Genomic DNA, 23,757 nt, shown 5'->3' with positions numbered 1-23,757 from the left:
TGGCAACACTAGACCATGGGAATATAAACTACTAAGTATGTGTGGAGCTACTATTTATGTATTCATCCCTACAGTTTGCAATGGTGTGGTTAGTGCTGGATAATCAACAATGAGTTTTCTCTGTCTTTCATTTTGCTGGGAATTCTGGGCACATGTGGAAGCTCTTCCCAATCAGAGAGCACTGTGATAGAAACCTACCACAGCAAACAAGGACAGTGGGAAGAGCAAAGAAGCAAGTAGAAGAATGTTATATCTGTAAGAGAACAGACATGCTGGTGGAAAGAGAACCAAAAGACTAAATGGTCTCCAAAACAAAGTGACAAGCAAATGTGAGTGAGCTCAGCTGAACCAAATGAGAAAACTGTGTTTTCTATATTATCATTCTTCCCATTTCCAGACCAACCAAATGAGAGCAAACAGAGGCTATTTACTTAGAGCTTACTGTACTGAGGAAGTCAGTTACCATCACAAGCATTTTGGTGAGACTCAGGAAAGGCAAGAATGGAGAGCTCCCTAATTGGAGGCCGTTGGCATGGCAAAGATGCAAGAGAGCCAACCAGCAAAACATCCTATGTCATTGCTTAGGGGTGCATATGATTTCTTGGACTGCTTGTTACGGGTCAGAGTTCAGAAGGTCAGAGTTCAGTTTTTATATATGGTCTTGCCATGATCCATTTGTACCTTTGGTTTCTCAGTCTTCTTCAAGGTACTCTCAGAGCCCTGGAGAATTGTCTTCTGCACTATACGCAATGTCTCAAAATATGTAATAAAAATTATATTTGCCCTCAAATTGTACACACAGTGTAACAAAAAGTCAACCTTCTCTTTTTAACAGTAATATCTTTTGTGCTTTTTTTGTGTACTGATTTTTTTTCATACTATGGTTAATAAGTTATAGAAAAATGACTTAATAAACCATTGGCAGATAAAAGTTTTCAAAACCCAGGATACAGCAGAGAAACAAGTTTTCAAAGGGCATTTAAATAAAGAATGCTTAAAAATACATCTTGATTTCAAATTCAGACATCTTTCCCCTCCAGACAACAGACTCAGGATGGTGTAGGGAATAAGTTAGAAAATTGTGAGTCTGCCCAAAGTAGCAAAGACCAAGTTCTGGAGTCAGCTCCAGGCTCCCCTTCCATTTCAAGCCCTCCCCAGGTGCTCACATATTAATATAACATTCATGATGAGAAAGTAAGTACATGACAATAATCTGAGTCAAAGTAGCTAATTGTCAAGTGGGCCTGAACCCCATAATTTCCTGATCTTTAGAATAAAGCTCTAAATGCCTATTGAATTAAGGATCCAGGCACCACTGCTAGATCATTTCAAAAGATAAAAACTAATTTTGTTCTACTTGCTAATGGAAAGCATGTTTCTAGGATAGCTGCAGGATTTGGAGATTACATAAAAACTAACCTACAGTTCGTTTAACAGTTTCTTTGGATAGGAATGCCCCTAACAAACTGGTATCCTCCCTCCTCACTTCTACCTCTCTCTTCCATCTGGTAAAATCCATTCTACACCCTATGACCCCAACAGAGGCCTATCTTTCAGTGACACTTGATTCAGAATTGGGTTCCTGAAGTGATTCGGTTGCTTCTGGTCTGCATACTTCCTTGTGCAGAGTATTAATAAATACTTCCACTGTAAACTGGGTGCTGGTGGTTTACACCTGTAATCTTAGCTACTCGGGAGGCTGAGATCTGAGGATCACATTCAAAACCAGCCCGGGCAGGAACGTTCATGAAACTCTTATCTCCAATAAACCACAGAGAAAACCAGAAGTGGCACTGTGGCTCAGGTGGTAGAGCTCTCACCTTGAGCTGAAGAGCACAGGGACAGCCCCCAGGCCCAGAATTCAAGCCCCACCACCAACAAAATAAAAAAAAAAAAAATACTTGCACTGTGAGATCCAAGCATTTACATAAAACAATGACTTCCCCTTCACTATACTATGAATTCTTCAAGTCAAGTCTATGTCTTGTTTTTCTTTTTCATCATTGAGCCATATTAACAGTGCTCCTCATGTTTATCATTTCTTCTAAGTCACATTAACCAGTGAAAGAAATCTGCTTATTCAGGCCTGCCTGATGAAATTTAGGCTCCAAGAGATCAATGGTTAGCCCAAGGTGCTAAAGGTAAGAGTTGACAAAGCTAGACACAAGCCAGCTCTCAGCAGTTTGCGAAGTTTTCATGCAATGTTTGGCCTCCAATGAACTCAAAGTGTGGCTTTCACACAGACAATAAAATAACTCCACACTGTTCCAGACCAGTCTCTGTCAGAACAGCTCATTTTGTGATGCTACGAGGCATGTTTGCAAATCATGCTTGAAGTTCATGCAAACTCGTAATAATCAAGACCATTGGTTGGTTACACACATTGCCCTGCTCTCTTTATTTTCTCTTGTAAAAATTTCCCATCCATATTTTTAAAAGTTTTCTCAATGATCACATTCATTTTTAATAAAAAAAAGAAGGCACACACCTACAAAACAGGATCAGTAGCAATTCTGATAGCACAAGGTACCAATTCTATTCCTTCAGCCTCCTCCAACCTCAGAGGGTGAGAAATTACTGTGTGCAATCTTCATTGTTTAAGATGAGGGCCTTTGTAGCTGGAGGGTATACATATTCCACTCATTAAGAAAAGTAACCATGCTGAGAGGAAGGAATATTCACTTCATCAGTCTTTGCTTTGGCTTAGCAGATATAAACCCTTTCACTGACTTTATCTCCTCAAAGCAACTTTCTAGATGTCATCTGTTTTCCTAAGTAAATATTCCTTCAGGGAGAGGGAGCGCTGATCAAAAGGCCTGAGTGTCTTTATTTGCAAGATATGTATAGTCTTCATTATAAATTAACAAACTGACATTCTGTTCTACATAGCAGAGGAAACATAACCTACGTAAAGAACAAAGCATCTAATATTTCTGACAGATTTGCCCCTCAGGTCGTTTTTTCCCAACATTTTGTCCTTTTATAGCTTTGCCTCCTGTCACCCAGCTTGCTCAGTCCCAGCACTCTGCACTTTCTCTCTTTACATGGCCTCAATACAGTATTAGACACACCTCCAGTACTGGCAAGTTCCGACAGGACAGAAAAACACAAACAGATAAAAAGGACTTGTTGACATGCAGTATTTCCTGCAATACTGAGTATGAACTACGTCAACTTACTTTGCTTTGCCATAAATCTGAACATTCCTGGAACTGCAAAGTTCTCAGCAAATCACCTGAGGCTATCACATGGCACCAGATACTCACATTTTCTGACCGGAGCCTCTTAGCAGGACATCCTCCATCTCTAGGGTGAAGCATATAATAGAGTCGGACTTTGCTTGCATGCTTTCGACTCTGGGGAGGAAAAGCAGAAGGAGATACTGTAAAAGAGAAGCCATTTGAGAAAGGAAGAGGAAAAATCTTTTGAAACACAGCCAGTGACTGTAAATGCAAACTATTTTTCAGTAGAAAACACTTTTGAGTGCTCCGGTGAGACATGTGGCAAATAGTTTCAGATAGATTAAGTGGCTGGTCCAATGTCCTAAAACCAATATCATTTCAGGAAAAACAGAAAACACAATAAGGGAGAAAAACGGAGATTGTTTAACCTGGAGTGAATCATGTTTTTAATTGTTCTCCAAAGTAAGATGGGTAAGCAGAGGAAGCAACATAAGAATCAACTGTGATGAAAAGAGCAGCAGGAGGATGATTTCTGTCTCTCTCACTTACCTGTCCTACCCTGAAGGTCAGGGTGCAAGGCAGGGAAGTCACGCATGCATAGCACTCACAGAAGCTTTCTTCCAGTTCTACCAAACTGAAAGAAAAGAAGTCATCAAGAGACATTCTCTAAGGTCTGATTTGAACAAGCAAAGGTAGGAATAAGAGATGCAGGTAAAGGCCCACCTCCTGGGCATTTCAAGTTATACTGCTCTGCTCAAGGCCAACATAGAGAAACTTCTCCCTTTCATCCTTTCTCTTACTCTTTTCCTTAACTGAAAGCCCAGTCTGGTTCTTAGCATCTTGGAGAATATTTCAATTCTAACTTCTGTGCTTTCCTATAATCAACAAAGAGCAACAAGAATAAGCATTCCAAAAGTTCAGCATCCCAGTTCCAGCTGTACTGCTTTCTAGCTGTGTTATGATAGAAAGTAGAATGTATTTCGAGTCTAAATGAATATTATTTTCTCCAAGTACAAAATGAGCATTACAATATTTCTTAGGGTTGTACTGAGAATCAAAAAAGACAGTACATATGAGAATTTAGAATTTGCATAACACTAAACTTTTCTTACTGTATTGATCCTTAATATTATTGAATCAACTACTATCTGATTCCAATCCCTTTCCCATTTTACTTTCTTAGAAATTATTTTCTTCTTTTCAAGATCTTTGTTCCACTTAGCCTTTATTTACAGTTGAGGCCTAGCCAATCTCCAGGATGATAGTTTACTTTTATGGATTAGCCACAAAGGCAAAGTGATTTTTCAGAGAAAATACAGCAAGTGCATCCTTTTTAAAGGATACACTATAAATCCTTTCTGTTAGCTTTCCTCATTCATCACTTTCTTAATTTTTGTATTCTGCCTAGAGCAAGAAAACTATGTTTTTAAACAGTCCCTAGAAACTTTTAAGACCTTTAAATAGGTTTAAAATTACTAATAGAACATGAGAAATTTTTACACATGTATAAAAGTATCAAAGGGTGATTTGAAATCTACTGGCAACACTTCAGGCTATTTCTAGATCTCATAGTCGGTTTTAATTTAAGTTATATAAAATCTTTTTGTTGTTACTGGTAAAATTGATAAGACAGAGAAATAGAAATCTATATAGGCATGGGTCAGAGGATTTAATATCATCATTCAGCTTCTGCATTTTTAAAAAATTTTTTATTATGAAAATACCGTACAGAGGGGTTACAATTACATGGGCAAGGTAATGAGTACATTTCTTATCAAGCATTGTTGCTTCCTCCTTTGTTTCCCCTTCCCATCCCTTCCCATCTCCCCCCAACACACCCCCATCACCCTTGCCAGCCCAAAGTTGTAAAATTCGTTTTTCAACATAACGACTTGTACATCTCATTGTTTCAATGGGTCCACCTGTATCCCTATTTAAATGGTTTGTTTTTGCCCTTCCCCTCTACAAATTATACCAACATTAAATACAATGAAAGCATGGGTAAATAAATATGTCAATTAATAAAACATATATAGATATATATTTGCTACCATCCTGTTGGGTTTGGAAGAAGTAGGATATTATTAGAAATATTAATATAGTCCAAAAAATAAAAATGAACATTTAAACACAACCCAAAAGGCTGAATGCAAACACAGACCATAGGCTATAGAAAAGCATACACATAGTTAAGTGGTTAAAAAAAAGAAAAAGTGGTACTCTATGAGCTCAAATATGACCAAAGTAGCTTTCAATTTTTCATTTGTTATTGCAGAAAATGTCTCATCCAAGATCCTGAGTCATCAATCCACTTAAAGCCCTAGATTCCCAGAGAACAAAATGATGGCACAATTGAAAATCTAATAATGTGGCCTATTTTGTGGCTGACTTTTTTTCTTTCCCAAAATACTGCATTTCTTTTCAAAAGACTTTTCAGCAAAGGCAAAGTTCACCAAGTTATTTAATTGCAGTTTCACAAAACTAGTAAAAACCCATTAGTTAAAAAGAAAAAGCAAATAAATGACAGGCTCGTCTCTAAAGCCATCAGTGATGAGAGAGGCTGAGATTTAAGGCTTATTAGCAATCGATAATTAGAGGCCTGTTTTTCCTCTCAGTTCCCTTCTCATCCTGCACATATGGCAGAAGAAGGTCTGATTATATACAAGTAGGCCCTTGCCATATATTAAGGATGAAGAGTTTTGGCAAATACCAACTGCTTCTGAAGTGGTAAAGTAGACATCATTTCCCTCCTTTGTTTTCTCCAGACTCCCTAAACTAGGTCCATTTCCTTCTCAATTTGCAAGTCAACCCTGGCTTCCAACAGCAAGTACACACAACAGATAGCCCACACTGAACAATAAAAACAGTCTCTTTCCCCATTAGGCTGATTCAAATCCAGAGTTGCTTCCAAATTATGTTAATTGACAGAGGGAAATAGTTTCCAAGTATTGCAAGATGTGTTACAACTTACCCCACCTCCAATGTGGGCCTTCAACATGATCTAAGAGTCATTTCCCTTCTTCCTGGCATTACTTGTTCTTTTTTTTAAAAGTTAATTTTATAGTGAAGGTGATGTATAGAGGGGTTACAGTTACATAAGTAAGGTAATGGGTACATTTCTTATTACCTCCCCCCTCCTTTTCTCCCACATTCCCTCCCCCTGACTCCCCTTCCCCCAAATTGGAAAGTTCATTTCCAACATAGTGTCTTGTGAGTATTGTTGCATTGGTTCAACTTTGTCCTTTGTCTCATCATTTTGTGGTTCCCCTTGCCTTCCCCAAATCAGATAAATGTATGTACAAGACACAGGGTACCAAAATCAAAAACAGTGACAAAAGGGGATAAATTAACAGAAAAGAAAAAATATTAAAGAAAAAAGAAATAACAGTACACTAAAAACAACAACAACAATAAAACCCTGCTTGTTTCCATATCTTGGAGTTCATTTTGATTAGCATCATTTTATATGGTCATAGGTACTTGGCTATTGAGCTATTATGAGCCTCTGCCAGGACTATCATAGACATATACTAATTATTACAAAGGAGAGGCACCATGGAGTCCATGTTTCTTTGGGTCTAGCTTACTTTACTTACAATGACTTTTTCTAAATCTTTCCATTTTCTTATGAATAGGTAGATGCCATTCTTTCTGATGGAAGCACAGAATTCTATTGAGTATATACCACATTTTCTTGATCCATTCATCTACTGAGGGGCATCTAGGTTGGTTCCATAGCGTAGCTATGGTAAATAATGCTGCAATGAACATAGCTGTGATGGAGTTTTAGTGTGGGCTTATTTGTGATCCTTTAGGTAAATGCTCAGAGTGGGATTGCTGGATCCTAGGAGAACTCTATGTTTATTCTTTTGAGGAACCTCCATACTGCTTTCCAGAGTAGTGGAACCAGTTTCCATTCCCACCAACAGTGTACTAGAGTTCCCTTTTGTTCCATTCCCTGGCAGAATCTGTTACTATTTGTTTCCTTGATAATGGCCATTCTAACTGGGGTGACGTGGAATCTCAATGTTGTTTTGATTTGCTTTTCTTCTATGGACAGAGATGATGAACACGTTTTCATGTGTCTATTAAGACATTTTTATTTCTTCTCTGGAGTAGTTACTTTTTAATTCTTTAGCCCACTTATTAATAGGGTGGTTGTTTCTTTGAGGATTTGTTAATTTTTTTGGACTGTAGGTGTATTTTTGACATAAAGCCCTTGTCTGTTGTATAGCTAGTGAAGATCTTCACCCAATCTGTGGGCTTTCTATTTATCTTGCTAGCTATGTCCTTTGTCATGCAAAAAGTCTTCAATTCAATGTGAACCTGTTTTACCAATCTTTCTTTAATTCGTTGTGTTTCTGGATCTTTATTTAGGAAGTTTCAACCTGTGCCAAGGAGCACTAGTGTATTCCCTATCCCTTCCTGTAATATTTTCAGGGTATTTGCTCTTACCTCAAGATCTTTGGTCCATCTGGAGTTGATTCTAGTGCAGGGTGATATATAAAGATCAAATGTCAGCTATTTACACATGTATAGCCAATTCTGCCAGCACCATTTGTTGAGGAGGCTATCTTTCTTCCCTTATCAAAGATTAGGTGGCCATAGGTATGTGAGATCATTTCTGGGTCTTCAATTCTATTCCATTGGTCATCGGGCCTGTTCATATGCCAGGACCAAGCTGTTTTTACAACTACAGTATTATAATAGAGTTTCCTGCTAAGAATTGTTCTTGCTATTTGGGGTCTTCTATTATTCCATATGAATTTTTGGATTGCTTCTTCTATTTCATTAAAGAATATTGTTGGGATATTGATGGATTTTGCACTGAATTTGTGTGTAGCTTTTGGCAGTATTTCCATTTTTACTATGTGAATCTTCCCAATCCATGAGCACTGGAAGTTTTCCACTTCCTTAAATCTGCTTTCATTTATTTTTTCAGGTTTCTAAAGTTTTCATTTTAGAGGTCCTTCACCTCTTTGTTTAAGTTCATTTCTAGGTGTTTTTATGATTCTTTTGAGGCTATTACAAATGAAGTTTCTTTTCTGATGTTAGCCTTGCTCTTCTCATTGTTGGCATACAGAAGAGTTACTGATTTTGTGGGTTAATTTTATACACTGCTACTTTGCCAAAGGTTTAGATTAGCTCTAACTTGGAGCAGAAGTCTAGGGGGTTCTTTATATACAAGAGTATGTTGTTGGCAAAAAGGGATAGTTCTACTTTTTCTTTCCCTATTTGGATCCCCTTTATTTATGTCTATTACTTTATTGCTCTGGCTAGGAATTCTAATACTATACTGAAGAGGAGTGGAGAGAGCAGACATCTTTGACTTGTTCCTAATTATAGAAGAAATAGTTTTTAACTTTTAACCATTAAGTATAATGCTAGCTATAGGTTTGTCATATGCAGCCTTTAATATATTGAGGAATGCTCCATAGATTCCTAGTTTCTTCAGAGCTTTCATCATAAAGGGGTGTGGATCTTGTCAAATGCTTTTTCTACATCTATTGAGATGATCATGTGGTTCTTATCCTTTCTCCTATTGATGTGTTGAATTACATTAATTGACTCACATATATTGAACCAGTTTTGCATCTCAGGAATAAATCCTGTTTGGTCATAAGAATATGAGTTTTTTGATTAGTTGTTGAAATCAATTGGCCAAAATTTTATTGAGAAGTTTTGTATCAATGTTCATTAGAGAAATGGATCTATAGATCTCTTTCTTTGATGGGTCCCTATCTGGTTTGGGGATGAGGGTAATGCTGGCCTCATAGAAAGAGTTTGGTAGTGATCTTTCACTTTCAGTTTCATTGAAGAGTTTGAGGAGTAAGTTCTTGGAGTGAGTTCTTGGCAACAAGAAGGGTATCTTGTCCTTATGGAGTCTGCCTTCAACTAACTCCTCTCCCTATATTCTACCAGAAATTTCTTGAAATTTGGCACAGTAACCTCACTCTTTTCAATTTATTCTAGCAAACAAATGAAAACTTCCCCACGAAAAAAAAAATGGAAGTTGAAACTAAATTGGATCAAAACTGTTCACTTCAGCATTACCTAAATTTAAACCAAAAGAAAAATAGGAAAAAAGACAGAAAGACAGAAAGAAAGAAAAGAAAGAAAGACAGAAAGAAAGAAAAGAAAGAAAGAAAGAAAGAAAGAAAGAAAGAAAGAAAGAAAGAAAGAAAGAAAGAAAGAAAGAAAGACAGAAAAAGAAAGAAAGACAGAAAAAGAAAGAAAGACAGAAAAAGAAAGAAAGAGAAAAGGAAATAGGAGACTGGTTAATAATGGAATGTCCTTATATTAAATAGTGAGTTAGAAAATTTTTCAGAATTGATGGATAAATAAAAACCTTCCGTGGTATATATGATCATTTCAATGCATTTTATTGAAATGAACTCCAAGAACTGGAAACAAGAAGCTTTTTAGCTTATTTTTTGAGGGTTTTTATGTTGTTTTGACTTTTCCCACCTTTATTTGCAGTTTTTATTTCTGTACTTTTTTTCTTGTATGTAGTTTATCTCGTTTGGGGAGCAGAAGGGGAAGCACAACTTTACAACTTTGGCCAAAGGTGGGGGGTGGGGGGTGGGAGGGGGTGGGGAAAGGGTGGGTGGGAGATGGGAAGGGATGGGAAGGGGAAGCAAAGGAGGAGCAACATGCTTGATAAGAAATGTACTCATTATCTTGCCCATGTAATTTTAACCCCTCTGCATGGTATTTTCACAATAAAAAATAAAAATAAATAAAATAAAAATTTAAAAAAAGATTTTGCCTAAGGGGGGGAAAAAGAAATAGTGGGACAAAGGGTGAACTAATTCAGCAGTGATACTTGAAAATGAACTATACAACTTGAGAGAGAGGGGGTTCAGGAGGGGGAAAAACTGGGAGAAAATGAGAGAAGAGGAGACACTGTGCAAAAAGAAATGTACTCATTACCTAACTTATGTAACTATAACCCTTTACAATAAAAATAAATTTTAAAAAAGAATTCATGACTACTAAACCAGGAATGCAAAAGATAAGGGAATTCTACCTGCCAAAGAAGATAATCAAAAACAGAACAGGAATAGGCCCTACTAGAAGAGGAGATGAGGAATGAACCAAAAATCACACATCTATTCACACTAAAAAATTTAAAAAGCAGGAAGTACAGAATACCTTTCAATATTAAAGTTGAATATCAATAGCTTCAACCCTCTAATCAAATCACATAAAACAGCAGCTTGGATTAATAAGCAAGATGCGACAACTTATTACCTGTAAAATACATGTCACTAACAAAGACAAACACAGTTTTAAGACAAAAGAATAGAAAGAACATTTCAAACAAATGGGCAGCAAAACCAGGCAAGAGTAGCCATACTTACATCTGATAAAATAAACTTCAAACTAAAATCAGTCAGACAAGACCAAGAAGGTCACTTAATAAAGACAACGATGAATAAAGAGAAAATTATAGTTGTCAATATAACATCAAAATAGCAGTGTACCCAGATTCATTATATAAATACTTCAATGCTTATACTGTTTATAGACCCCAACATAATAACACTAAGGAGACTTCAATATCACACACTCACCAATAGATGGGTCATTCCAACAGAAAATCAACAAAGACACTTTAGAATTGAATGACATGATTAATGGATTTAATAGACATCTCAGTAACTATATAACATACAAAGTAAATAATACATTCTTCTCAGAATCCAATGGAATGTTCTCAAAAAAATCATATCCTAGGACATACAACAAGTCTATGCAAATAAAAAATAAAATTTATCAATATATTCATCAGATCAAAATAAAATTAAACTAGAACTCAACAAGAGATACTACAGTAAATATTCAATTACATGGAGACTGAACAACACACTATTAAAATGAAGATGACAAAGTAAAGGCAGAAATCAAAAAGTTCCTGGAAACTAATAACTATGAAATATCCTACCAGAACCTCTTGGATATAGCCAATCAGTGTTGGGACAAAAATTCATAGTCACAGGTGACATATATTTTTAAAAAGCAAGAAGTGTTCAAATGACCTTATGTGTCAAATCAAACTTCTAGAAAAATAGGACCAAGCCAAAAACAAAACTAGTAGATGCAGAGAAATAATTAATTTTTTAAAAAATTTAAGGCATTAATGTATAGGCTAAAACAATTATTTTTTTAAAAATCAAGGAAACAAGAAGTCAGATCTTTGAGAACATTAACATGATTAATAATCTCCTAGCTAATTTGACCAATCTGACCAAAAAGAGAAAAGAAATCCAAACAATAAAATTAATATTGATCTTGCTAGCTATGTCCTTTGCCATGCAGAATCTCTGCAACTTCATGCAATCCCATTTGTCCAACCTTTCTTTGATTTGTTGTGTTTCTGGGTCTCTATTAAGAAAATTTCAGCCTGTGCCAAGGAGTTGTAGGGTTTCTTCTATCCCTTCCTGTAATGTTTTCAGAGTGTCTGCTTTGACTCTGAGATCTTTGATCCATTTGGTGTTGATTCTGGTGCAAGGTGATATATGAAGATCTAGCTTTAGTTTTCTACAAGTGATTAACCAATTTTGCCAGCACAATTTACGGAAGAGGCTGTATTTTTTCCATTCTATTTTTTTAGCTCCCTTATCGAAGATTAGTTGGCTATAGGTCTGTGGGTTCATTTCTGGGTTTTTCAATTCTATTCCATTGGTCCTTAGGTCTGTTCTTGTGCCGTATTTATAATGTATTATGTGATGTTTTTTGTTTCTTTGTATGTTCCTCCCCCACTGTATAACCCCTGTTCTCACAGTATTTGATGCTGGTACTCTGCATCTTGTATATACACTTCTTTAATTCGGGGAGGGGAAGGGAAAAAAACAAAATGCTTAAATAGGGATACAGGTTGACCCATTATAACAATGAGATGTACAGACACTATGTTGAAAAATGAACTTTATGATTTAGGGTGGGGGAGTGTAGTTGTGGAGGTAGGATGGATGGTAGGGAAAAAACAAAGGAAGAGGCAACAATGCTTGATAAGAAATGTACTCATTACTTTGCTCATGTAACTATAAACCCTCTGTACAGTATTTTCACAATAAAAACAAAAAATAAAATCATGCTCTTTCATTCTCTTAGGTAATACATAGGAATAGAACGACAGTTCAATTATAGAGTTATAAAAAATTAATAATAAAAAATATTATAACAAATACCAAAGAAATCCATAGAATCATGATATAATTGACTCACCAAAACTGAATCAAGAGGATATAAGCCACTTAAACAGAGGTATAAGAAACAATGATGGATTCAATACTGAATTCTACCAGAACTTCAAAGAATAACTAATACCAATTCCCATCAAATTATTCCATGAAATATGAAACCATTCTATAAAGCAAGTATTACACTCACTCCAAACCAAACTGAGATTCAAGGGGAAAAAAGAATGAATTATAAACTGATCTGATTAACTCACATTAATGCGAAATTTAAAATCTTTGCAAAGAGAATTCAACATTGCATCAAAATTGTTCAAAATGATTGGTTTTATCACAGAGATGTAGGATGTTTCTAAATAAGTAAATCAACAAATGTAAAAGATCATATAAACAGAACCAAGAAAAAAAAGCACAGAATCATTTCATCTGATGTAGAAAAAGCCTTTAACAAAATTCAACATCCACTTATGATGACAGATATAGATAAACTAAGAATAAGAATGAAGTAACTGAACTTAATAAAAGCATGACAAACCCATAGCTAATACCATATTAAGTGGGGGGAAAACTAAAATCACTTCCCATGATATTAGCAATGAGACAAGGATATCCACTCTCCCCAGTCTTAAGAACAAACTTTTATTATCTACTTTTTGTTATCCTTAAGTGATGTACAGAGAGGTTTCAAGTCAACATGTCAATTTGTAAGTTCAATGCATCTTGCTCAATGTAAACCTCCTTTCACCGTTTCTCCTTTACATCTCCCATCATCACCCATTCCTCAATTTACCTAGTTCACCTTTGTTCAATATTGTACTAGAATTCATAGCCAGAGAAATAAAGCAAGAGAAAGAAATTACAAGGACACAAATAGGAAAAAAATCAAAATTTACTAACATTTTGATTATATGAAAGTTAACAGACTCCACCAAAAAAATCTTGTAGAATTCACAAATACCTTCGAAAACCTAACAAGATTTTTTAAAAAATCAATGTTCAAAAATCAGTAGCTTTTCTGTGTACTTATAAGGAACAGGTGGAAAAAGAAATCCAGAAAATAATACCATTCACAATAGCCTTATAAACAATATCTACGTATTAACCAAGGAAGTAAAGACTTCTATAATGAAAACTATGAAAACTATAACACATTAAAGAAGGTAAATGAAGAAACTAAAAAAGATGGAAAGATATTATATGCTCATGGCTTAAAAGGATTAATATAAAAATGGACACACTGCAAAAAGCATATTCAGATTCAAGGCAAAACTCACCAGAATCCTAGTATCATTCAATTACATATCAGTTACAGATATCAATCCAAAAGTTCATATGGAGATACAAAAGACCCTGAACAGCAAAAGAATTTCTACATAAAAACACTTGACATCAAATTATTCTACAGAGCTATTGTAACAAAAATAGATTGATGCAGGCACAAAAACAGACCTGAACACCAATGGAACAGCACAAAAATACAAGAATATTCCTACATATTCCTACAACTAACTCTAACAAAGGAGCCAAGAACATACATAAAGAAAAGACAGCCTCTTCAACAAATGGTTCTGGGACAACTGGGCATTGAAACAAGACTTCTATCTCTTACCTTGTACAAAACTCAACTTAAATTTTTATCCAAGAGCACAAAGTAAAATCTGAAAACTTAAATTTACTACAGGAAAACATAAGAAAAACCTGGAAGGCATAGGTAATTTTTTTTTTCCTGAATAAGACTTGACCATGACTAGAAGGAAACCAGCCAGAATTAGCAAATGGGACTATATGAAATTAAAGAGATTCTACACACAAAAAATGATTACCAGAACCAAGAGACAACCTATGGAATGGGAGAAAATCTTCTATTAAATAGATAAAGAATTAATATCCACAATATACAAAAACTCAAAAATTTAAACAGCAAACTGAACAGTTCTTACAAGAAGAAATACCAATGGTTAATAGATACAAAGAAATGCTCAACATCCTTAGTCAAGGAAATGCAAATTAAAACCATATTATGATACCATCTCATCTAAGTTGGAATGGCACTCATTAAGGAAACAAATGCTATGGAGGATGCAGGGAAAATGGAACCCTTATTCGTTTTTGGTGGTAATGTAGCCTAGTATAAACACTATGGAAATCAATATGGAGGTTCTTCAAAAAACTAAAACTAGACCTTCCTTATGATCCTGCCATACCACCATTGAACATACATTTGAAGGAGAATAAACCAATATACTAGAAAAAACTTTGGTATATCTACACTTATTGCAACTCTTTTCATAATAACCAAATGATGGAATAACCTAAGGTGTCCAACAATAGATGAATGGATGAAAAAGATTTATATGTATATATATGCAAACTATATATATACATATCTGTATATACACATACTGGAATATTACACAACTATATAGAAAAATGAAATTGTCATTTGCAGAAAAATAGATTTCATTGGAAGACATCATACTGAAATAAGACAAACTCAAATAACAAAATCATAAAATTTCACCCATATGTTCAAACTAAACCTAAAAGACATACCTATTCATGGGCACTTAATATTAATATACGCACATACATATACATATTATTTAGGTGGATAAACAGAATGAAAATCAAAATAAGAGGCTAAGGAGAAGGGGAAGGGAGAGGGAGGCAAAAGATAAAAGTGAATAATTTTATAAAATGCTCCAAGTATATATAAAAACAGCATAAACAGCCTTAATGAAAACTGTTGATCAATAGAGAGATGAGGGTATAAAGGAAGAGAAATAGTCCAAAGGAGGTACTATCAGGAGGAGAGTTGGCTAACAAGAAAAGTAAAGAAAGGTTAATATAACCAAAATGATAATTCATAACTATGAACATGGAAAAATGAAACTTTGTTGAAAGTGTTTTGGAAAAGGGAGCAGGGAGAATGATAGAGGAGATAAAATTGATTGAAATACATTGTAAATATTTGTGAAAAGATAAATAAACACCCCCATAACTAATATGAGCTAATAACTTTTTAAAGAAAGAAAAGATGCCTTCTACATAATGGGTATTGGATGAAATATACTAAATTCAAAACATACATATACTATGATTAGAGGTGCATAAATGATTATATGTATATCAAAAAGAGGTAGAACAGAAGAAAGACATTAGGTGACTGGAAGTGTGGTTATCATTTCTTACTTCTATAGCAAATTTGCCTGCAATATATAGTAATAATAACTTGATAATACTCAAGCTATGGTAATCCCACAGTAAATATACTCTTTACTCACTAATATTATAATCAGTAAAAAGCATCATTGATCTGGAATGCTTTTAATATGTACTGGTATAGTTGAACACATTTCCATTTATTCTTATTAATGGTTTATGCTCAATCAAAATGCATCTTTTTTAAAAATTTCAGTATTTAGTGTTAAATGGGCCTTCTTAACCCAAAGGCAATATATACTACTTAAATTTTCCACTTTATTTAGTACATACAAATGGCATCACAACTATATGTGTTTTCTACATGTGTTTACTTTCAGTTGTGTGTGCACACACAACTGGGGCAGGGAAGACAATGCCACCCTAGAAACTACTCCTCAAAACACTGGCAAAACACATACCTAAAAATGACTCCAACATCACCCAAATAGACTAATAACAACAATACTTAGTACTTTTTCAAAGACTTAGTACCTAAAATTTGCACTGATTTTAAAAGTATAGGAAGTCTCAGAAGAGCAAAAGCACATCTCACTTTAGGAAAGGAGGCATGAAAAAAAAATAATCTCTTCCAGTTGCACTGAGAGCCCTAGGCTCTTTCCCTGTATTCATATTTGCATTTAAAGCAAATGTCATAACTTTTATGAAAGCCACATTAATGTTAAGCTTCCAAGATAGGCCAGAAATTACCAATTCTTCCATTTTAATTAAAGTTGTTGGCCCTATCCTAGGCATTGCATGAGCTCAGACCTCTCTGAAGATTAGTGTATTTTGCTATAACAATTTCTTAGTATTCAAAGAAAGTATTAAAATTCATGACAGCCTTCTCTTTAGAGGTGGGAAGAATAAAGAAAGAATAAGACCAAACATCTATTTCAGACATATTGCTGTGTGAGAAGGGGGAAAACACATAGAAATAGAATCCGTTTGTGCTCCACCTATATAACCATCTTCCACTATCGCATATTCCTTAAGGAAAAAAAAAACAACTTGCAACTCAAATTCACTCCAAATAAGGATACTGATATCTTCTCCTATAGTATGTAGATATAAAAAAAGCCAGTTTGTATTTGTATAATGCTTCAAACTGTCTCCAAAGTCCTTTCCCATTTACTGTCTCATTTCATCCTCAAATAACAGTTAAGAGGCTAGAAAGAAAGATGTTATCTCAAATAAGCTTTACAATTAATTCCTGATTTCCTAGATAATTCTTCTACCATCTAGTATCATCATAGCCATCTAATTACACCTCCTTTAGAAACCAGCTTAAAAAAGTCACTAACTTCAAGAAAAATTAGAAAACTTGGAACAGACTGGTAATTACAGAAGAGTGATTTTCACAGGCCACCACTTTGGAGGTATTTCTAGTCATTCAGGGTAAGTAGGATTCAATTAGAAAAAAATAGCAAAAAATATCAAGGCCCAAACGCACTGGAGTCCAAAGAAGAATGGCTGATGTGAGATAGGGAATTCCATTGATAGACTGAAGGAGAGGATGTCCAGAGAGGACCCACTTCAGATTCCATGATTGAACAAGCCCAGCATGAACCTTAGAAATGCCACAAAGCCATCACACTAGGAAGTCAAGATTAAAAGTAAACCTAATTGAAAACCACACGAGTTAGAGATCTGTTTTAATGTTTAGGTTTTTCTAACACAAAAAGATGGGTAGCTACAGAAGCTTCTGGCACTGGGTGTGAAAGATAGGCTAAATAAAAACCTAGTAAGAAAAAGTCACTGCCTAGAGGAAGTCCTCTGTCATCACACAGAAGGGTGAGAAAAAATTCTTCTGCAGGTCCTGCCCAAGGCCCAGTCAGCAGCCCTTCTGGTCCTGGACTCAGTAGACTAAAAAATGATGAAAGGCAAATCCACCCATAGCAGACTTTATATTTGTTCTGCCAAGGGGGAATTGAAACTATTTTTTTAAAGCATGGAAAGTAAGGGAAAAACTGTTTTGTTGGTGCTCTGAACAGAACCCAGAGCCTTGTAGGCAAGTATTCTGTCATGGAGCTAAGCCCCCAAAACATTACAAACCTCAGAACAAACTTTGATAAACAGAATGTGTGCTGTAGTAAATAGAACTTGAAAATACTACATGATTTTTTGTCATATAACTCAAAAAATATGAACTAAGGGTAAAAGCTGAAAAAAGAGATAAGACAAGCTGATTGAGATGATAATGTCTGAGTTAATAAAGTGAGGAAATTAAAAATACCGCAGATTAATTTGGAAGGTCTTTCAAAGCAGTTCAAAAGCAGAATCAATACTAAAGATCTCTATAGAAATCCAGACAGAAGAAACTTTTAGAATGTAAAGAAATAAACAGAACAAAGAAATGGAGAAAAATGAAACTGGAAAAGTTAAATGTGTACAACCAGATTATTTGTGTTATGACTTTAGTGACAGAATAAATAAGTAAATAAATGAATAAACATATTCCAAAACAGTCACAAAGTTTGGGATTAAAAAAGAATACTATCTGAATTTATCAAACCTGGTGACTGGTAAGATTCTAAACAAAGAAAAAGAAGCAAAACAAATACTACTCTTGACACAATGAGCCAACTACACATGTAAGGGAACTCCATGGAACAGAAATAATATTGCATAATATGAAGATTAGTTTGATATTTTGGGGATATATTAGTAACTCACGCATTTATACAGAAAAAAACATCAAACAAGACAAAAATTATACATAAGGTATTTAGAAACAGAATCACTACCTTACAATTTTTGAATTAAAAAATATTTTTCATCCATCCAGCTGAGAAAAATTTAGAAAACATGCATAAGCCTTTGAGCAGAAACACAGCTAACAGGCATGAAAGATGACACAGCTTCTAGAATAGATTTTTTGTGTATATATGTACGGCTGTATACACACACACACACCACACAAATACCAAAATGTAATTTTTGTGTATATATATTTTATTGTAAAAATATTTTTAATTTAATTTTATTTTATTTGTGAACATACTGTACAGAGGAGTTACAATTACATGGGCAAGATAATGCATACATTTCTTACCAAGCATTGCAGCCTCCTACTGTGTTTACCCTTCACATCCCTTCCCAGCCTCCCCCCTCCCCCCCAATCCCAATCCTTTTCCTTCCCCCCCTCTTCCCCCCCCCGCACCGACGTTGTACATAGGGGTTACATTTACATGAGTATGGTAATGAGTACATTTCTTATCGAGCATTGTTGCCTCCTCCTTTGTTTTTCCCCTACCATCCCTTCCTTCCCCACTTCCCCAACTCCTCCCTTCCCACCCCCAGGTTGTAAAGATCATTTTCAACATAGTGTATTGTACATCTCATTCTTCCAATGGGTCAACCTTTATCCTTATTTCAGCATTTTGTTATTTCCTTTTCCCACCCCAAATCAGAAAAATGTATATACAAAATTCAGGGTACCAGAATCAAACACAGTGAAAATAGGGGTTATACCATGGGGGGATAACATACAAAAGAAACAGAAAAGTCACATGGTACATTATAAATACATTAAAAACTACAGCAAGAAAGATAAAAGCATTGTGTCCCTATTTTGGGGTCCATTGTGCATAGTATCATTTTACATGGTCATATGAATATATCTTTGATCTTGTCCTAGACATATGCTAATGATTGCAAATAAGGGAAACCATGGGACCTATGTTTCTTTGCACCTGGCTTACTTCACTTAAGTGAAGTAATTCATATATATGTATATATATATATATGTATACACATATATATACACACATACATATGTATGTATATATTCCATATAGAGAGAGAGATGGAATTTGAGAATTCCATCTCTCTCTCTCTCTCTCTCTCTCTCTATATATATATATATATATATATATATATAATTTTCTTGATCTATTCATCTACTGAGGGGCATTAGGTTCATTCCATATTTTAGCTATGAAGAATAATGCTACAATAAACATACTTGAGCTGGTAGCTTTAGTATGGCTTTCTTTGTGATCATTTGGGTAAATGCCAAAAAGTAGGATTGCAGGTTCATACGAGAGCACTATGTAGAGCCTTCTGAGGAACCTCCATACTGCTTTCCAAAGTGGTTGAACAAGTTTACAGTCCCACCAACAATGCAGTAGGGCTCCCTTCTGGCCACATTCCCTCCAGCATCTGTAATTATTAGATTTTGTTTTATAGCCATTCTAACTGGGGAGAAGTGGAATCTCAATGTTGTCTTGATTTGCATTTCTTTTATGGCTAGAGAAGTAGAGCATTTCTTCATGTGTCTATTGACCATTCTTATTTCCTCTTCAGAGAAGTTTCTCCTTAAATCTTTAGCCCACTTATTTATTGGGCAGTTGTTTCTTTGAGGATCTGTTGTTGGGGGATTTAATTTTTTGAGTTCTAAGTATATTTTACATATGAGACCCTCATTTGTTGTATGGCTAGTGAAGAGCTTCTCTCAATCCATGGGCTTTCTTTTGATCTTGCTAGCTATGTCCTTTACCATACAGAAGCTCTGCAGTTTTATGCAGTTCCATTTGTCCAACCTTTCTTTGATTTGTTCTGTTTCTGAGTCTTTATTAAGAAAATTTTGGCCTGTCACAAGGAACCCTACAGTTTCTCCTATTCCTTCCTGTAATGTTTTCAGTCTGTGATTCATTTGGAGTTGCTTCTGGTACAGGGTGATATATGAGGATCTAGCTTTAATTTTCCACAGGTGTTGAACCAATTTTGCCAGCACCATTTTTAGGAGGCTGTCTTTCTTCCAGTCTACTTTTTTGGCTCCCTTATTGAAGATTAGGTGGCTATAGGCCTGTGGGTTCATTTCTGGGTCTTCAGTTCTATTTCATTGGTCCTCAGATCGTTCTTGTGCCAGTACCAAGTTGTTTTGATTACTATGGCTTTGTAAATGAGTTTGAGATTTGGAATTGCTATTCCTCCAGCACTTTTCTTTCTGCTAAGGATTGTTTTTGCTATTCGGGGTATTTTATTGTTCCATATGAATTTTTGGGTTGCTTCTTTTATTTCATTGAAGAATGAGGTTGGAATATTGATAGGTATTGCACTGAATTTGTAAATAGCCTTTGGCAGTATTGCCATTTTCATGATGTTAATCCTTCCAATCCAGGAACATGGGAGGTGTTGCCACTTCCTTAGTTTTGCTCTAATTTCCTTTTTCACGTTTTTAAAGTTTTTGTCATAGAGCTCCTTCACTTCTGTAGTTAACTCCTAGGTATTTTATTTTTTGTGGGGGTATTATAAAAGGAGTTGCTTTCCTAATTTCAGCCATGCTCTTCTCATTGCTGGCATACAGAAAAGCCATTGATTATTGAGGGTTAATTTTATACCCTGCTAATTTGCCAAAGTTTCGAATGAGCTCAAGTAATTTGTGAGTAGAGTCCATGGGGTTCTTTAAATACAAGATCATGTCATCTGCAAAGAGGGAGAGTTTTACTTCATCTTTCCCTATTTGGATCCCCTTTATGTTTGTATCTTGTCTTATTGCTGTAGCTAGGCAAGTGGAGAGAGTAGACATCTTTTTCTCATTTCTCAGTTTAGAGGAAATGGTTTTAGCTTTTCACCATTAAGTATAATGCTGGCTGTAGGTCTGTCATACACAACCTTTGTTATATTGAGGAATGTTCCATGGATTCCTTGTTTTTCCAGAGCTTTCATCATAAAGAGGTGTTGGATCTTGTCAAATGCTTTTTCTGCATCTATTGAGATAATCATGTGTTTGTTATTGAGCTTGTTGATGTAATGAGATATTAATTGATTTATGTATATTGAGCCAGCTTTGCATTCCTAAAACGAATCCTGTTTAATCGTGGTTTATGATTTTTTTGATGAGTTGTTGAAATCGATTGGCCAAAATTTTGTTGAGAAGTTTTGCTTTGATGTTCATCAAAGAAATGGGTCTATAGTTCTCTTTCTTTGATGAGTCTTTGCCTGGTTTGGAGATGCAGGATGTGATACCTTCATAGAAAGAGATTGGTAGTGAACTTTCACTATCAATTTCATTGAAGAGTTGGAGGAGTATTGGTGAGAGTTCTGCTTGGAAGGCCTTGTAGAATTCAGCTGTAAATCCATCTGGTCCTGGGCTTTTCTTGGGTGGGAGGTCTCTTATTAATGTTTCTATTGTGATGCGTGAAATGTGTCTGTTAAGTTGGTTTAAGTCATCTTGGTTTAATTTGAACATGATAATATTTGCTAGAAATTTGTCCATTTCTTCCAGATTCTCAAATTTATTACTATCTAGGTTTGAGTATTCCCTTATAATGTTCTGAATCTTGATTCTGTGGTGATGTTACCATTCTCATCTCTGAGTTTGCTTATTTGGGTGTATTCTCCTTTTTCTGATAAGATTTTCTAAGGGACTCTCGATTTTGTGAATTTTTTTGAAGAACCAACACTTTGTTTTGTTGTTTCATTCTGTGATTTTCTTTGAACTCTAATTTTATTTAATTCTATTTAATTCTGATTGGATTTTAATTATTTCTTTTGTCTACTGGATTCAGGTTTAACTTGTTGCTCTTTTTCAAGGAGCTTCAGGTGCCTCATTAAATTATTGGTTTCAGATCTCTCCAACTTGTTGCTGTAGGAACTCAGAGCTATAAACTTGCCTCTGAGTACTACCTTTGCTGTGTTCCAGAGGGGCTGGTAATTTATGTTTGTTTTGGTTAAATATTATGACTATTTGAATTTCCTTTCTAATCTCTTCCATGACCCACTGGTGGTTCAACAGTGTGTTGGTCAGCCTCCACATGTTACAGGACTTTCTTTGGTGGCTTTTGGAGTTGAGCTCTAATTTTATTCCCTTGTGATCTGAGAGAATGCAGGGCATAATTTCAATGTTACTGAATGTGGACAAATTTGCTTGGTGACCTAAAATGTGGGCTACTTTGGAGAATGTTCTGAGTGCTGCTGAGAAGTACGTGTATTCTGATGCTGCTGGATGAAATATTCAGTAGATGTCTGTTAAGCCTTGTTGGTCTATGCAGTTGTCTAGATCTGAGTTTTCATTGTTGAGTTTTTGCTGGTTGATTTATCCAGTGGGGATAGTGGCATGTTAAAGTCCCAACAATGTCTTTGGATCTATGTGTGATTTTAGGGAGAGTAGTGTTTCTTGGGTAAATTTGGGTGCTCTGTTGTTTGGTGAATATTTACAATTGTAATATCCTCCTGAAGGAGAAATCCCTTTTTTAGTATGTAGTGAACTTCTTTATCTCTTCTCACTAGTTTTAATTTGAAATCTATTTTATGTGATATTAAGATTGCAAATCCCGCCTGTTTCTGGGGGCCGTTTGCTTGGTAGATTTTATTCCAGCTTTTCACTTTCAGAATATGTTTGTTTTTGTGGAGAAGGTGTATCTCTTAAAGGCAGTGGATAGAAGGATCTTGCTTTTTTGTCCAACTAGACAAGCTATGTCGCTTAATTGGAGAGTTAATTCCATTAATATTGAGAGTTAGGACTGAGAGGTTTTTGGTAGTCCTGCCATGTTATCCACTTTCTTGTGGGTTGTGCCAACTGGGATCTTTTTTATGATTCTTGGATTCTCTGTTTGGGGGCTGTTTCTTTGCCTTTATTGTGCTCTTGTTGGTTTTCTCTGTGTAGGACATCTTTAAGTATCTTTTGTAAGGCTGCTTTGTTGAAGGTCTACTGTTTCAATTTTTCTTTGCTCTGGAAAGTTTTTAGTTGTCCTTCTGTTTTGAAGGAGAATTTAGCTGGGTACCATATTCTTGGTTGATAGTTGTTTGTCTTTAGGACATGGCAAACATCATACCAGGCTCTTGCTTTAATTGTCTCTGCTGAGAAATCTGAAATTATTCTGATTGGTTTCCCTTTATAGGTGATTGATAATTTTCTACCTGACAGCTTTAAGGATCCTTTCCTTGGTTTCAATTTATCCTGTGCAGATTACAATGTGATGGAGGTATGTCCTTTTCCAGTCTGTTCCATTTGGTGTTCTAAAGGCTTCTTGTATCTAAATGCTCCTATCTTTTTGCAAGTTTGAGAAGTTCTTTGCTAGGATCTTGTTAAATAAATTTCCTAGGCCTTTAACTTCTCTTGATATCCCCTCCTCCATACCCATTACCCTTAAATTAGGCCTTCTGATGGTATCTTCTAAATATTGAATAGATCTATAATATTTCTTGGATTTATTTGAATACTT

General features: G+C 35.3%; 1 protein-coding gene across 4 annotated transcripts in view; it reads right to left on the bottom strand.

The window, feature by feature from the left end:
* The window catches only part of Zmat4 (zinc finger matrin-type 4), a 410,406-nt gene that overhangs the window by 261,508 nt on the left and 125,141 nt on the right, over positions 1-23,757 (bottom strand). For all 4 annotated transcript variants that reach the window (XM_070016111.1, XM_070016110.1, XM_070016113.1 and 1 more), the window contains exon 3: positions 3,267-3,356. In XM_070016111.1, the coding sequence (XP_069872212.1) occupies positions 3,267-3,356 (90 nt within the window). The remainder of the gene's footprint in view (positions 1-3,266; positions 3,357-23,757) is intronic.

The sequence above is a fragment of the Dipodomys merriami genome, unplaced genomic scaffold, assembly GCF_024711535.1.
Source record: "Dipodomys merriami isolate MVZ:Mamm:240054 unplaced genomic scaffold, mDipMer1.0.p SCAF_12, whole genome shotgun sequence".
Lineage (NCBI taxonomy): Eukaryota > Metazoa > Chordata > Mammalia > Rodentia > Heteromyidae > Dipodomys > Dipodomys merriami.
Note: the sequence above shows the minus strand (reverse complement) of the source record. Positions and strands in the feature narration are given on the sequence as shown.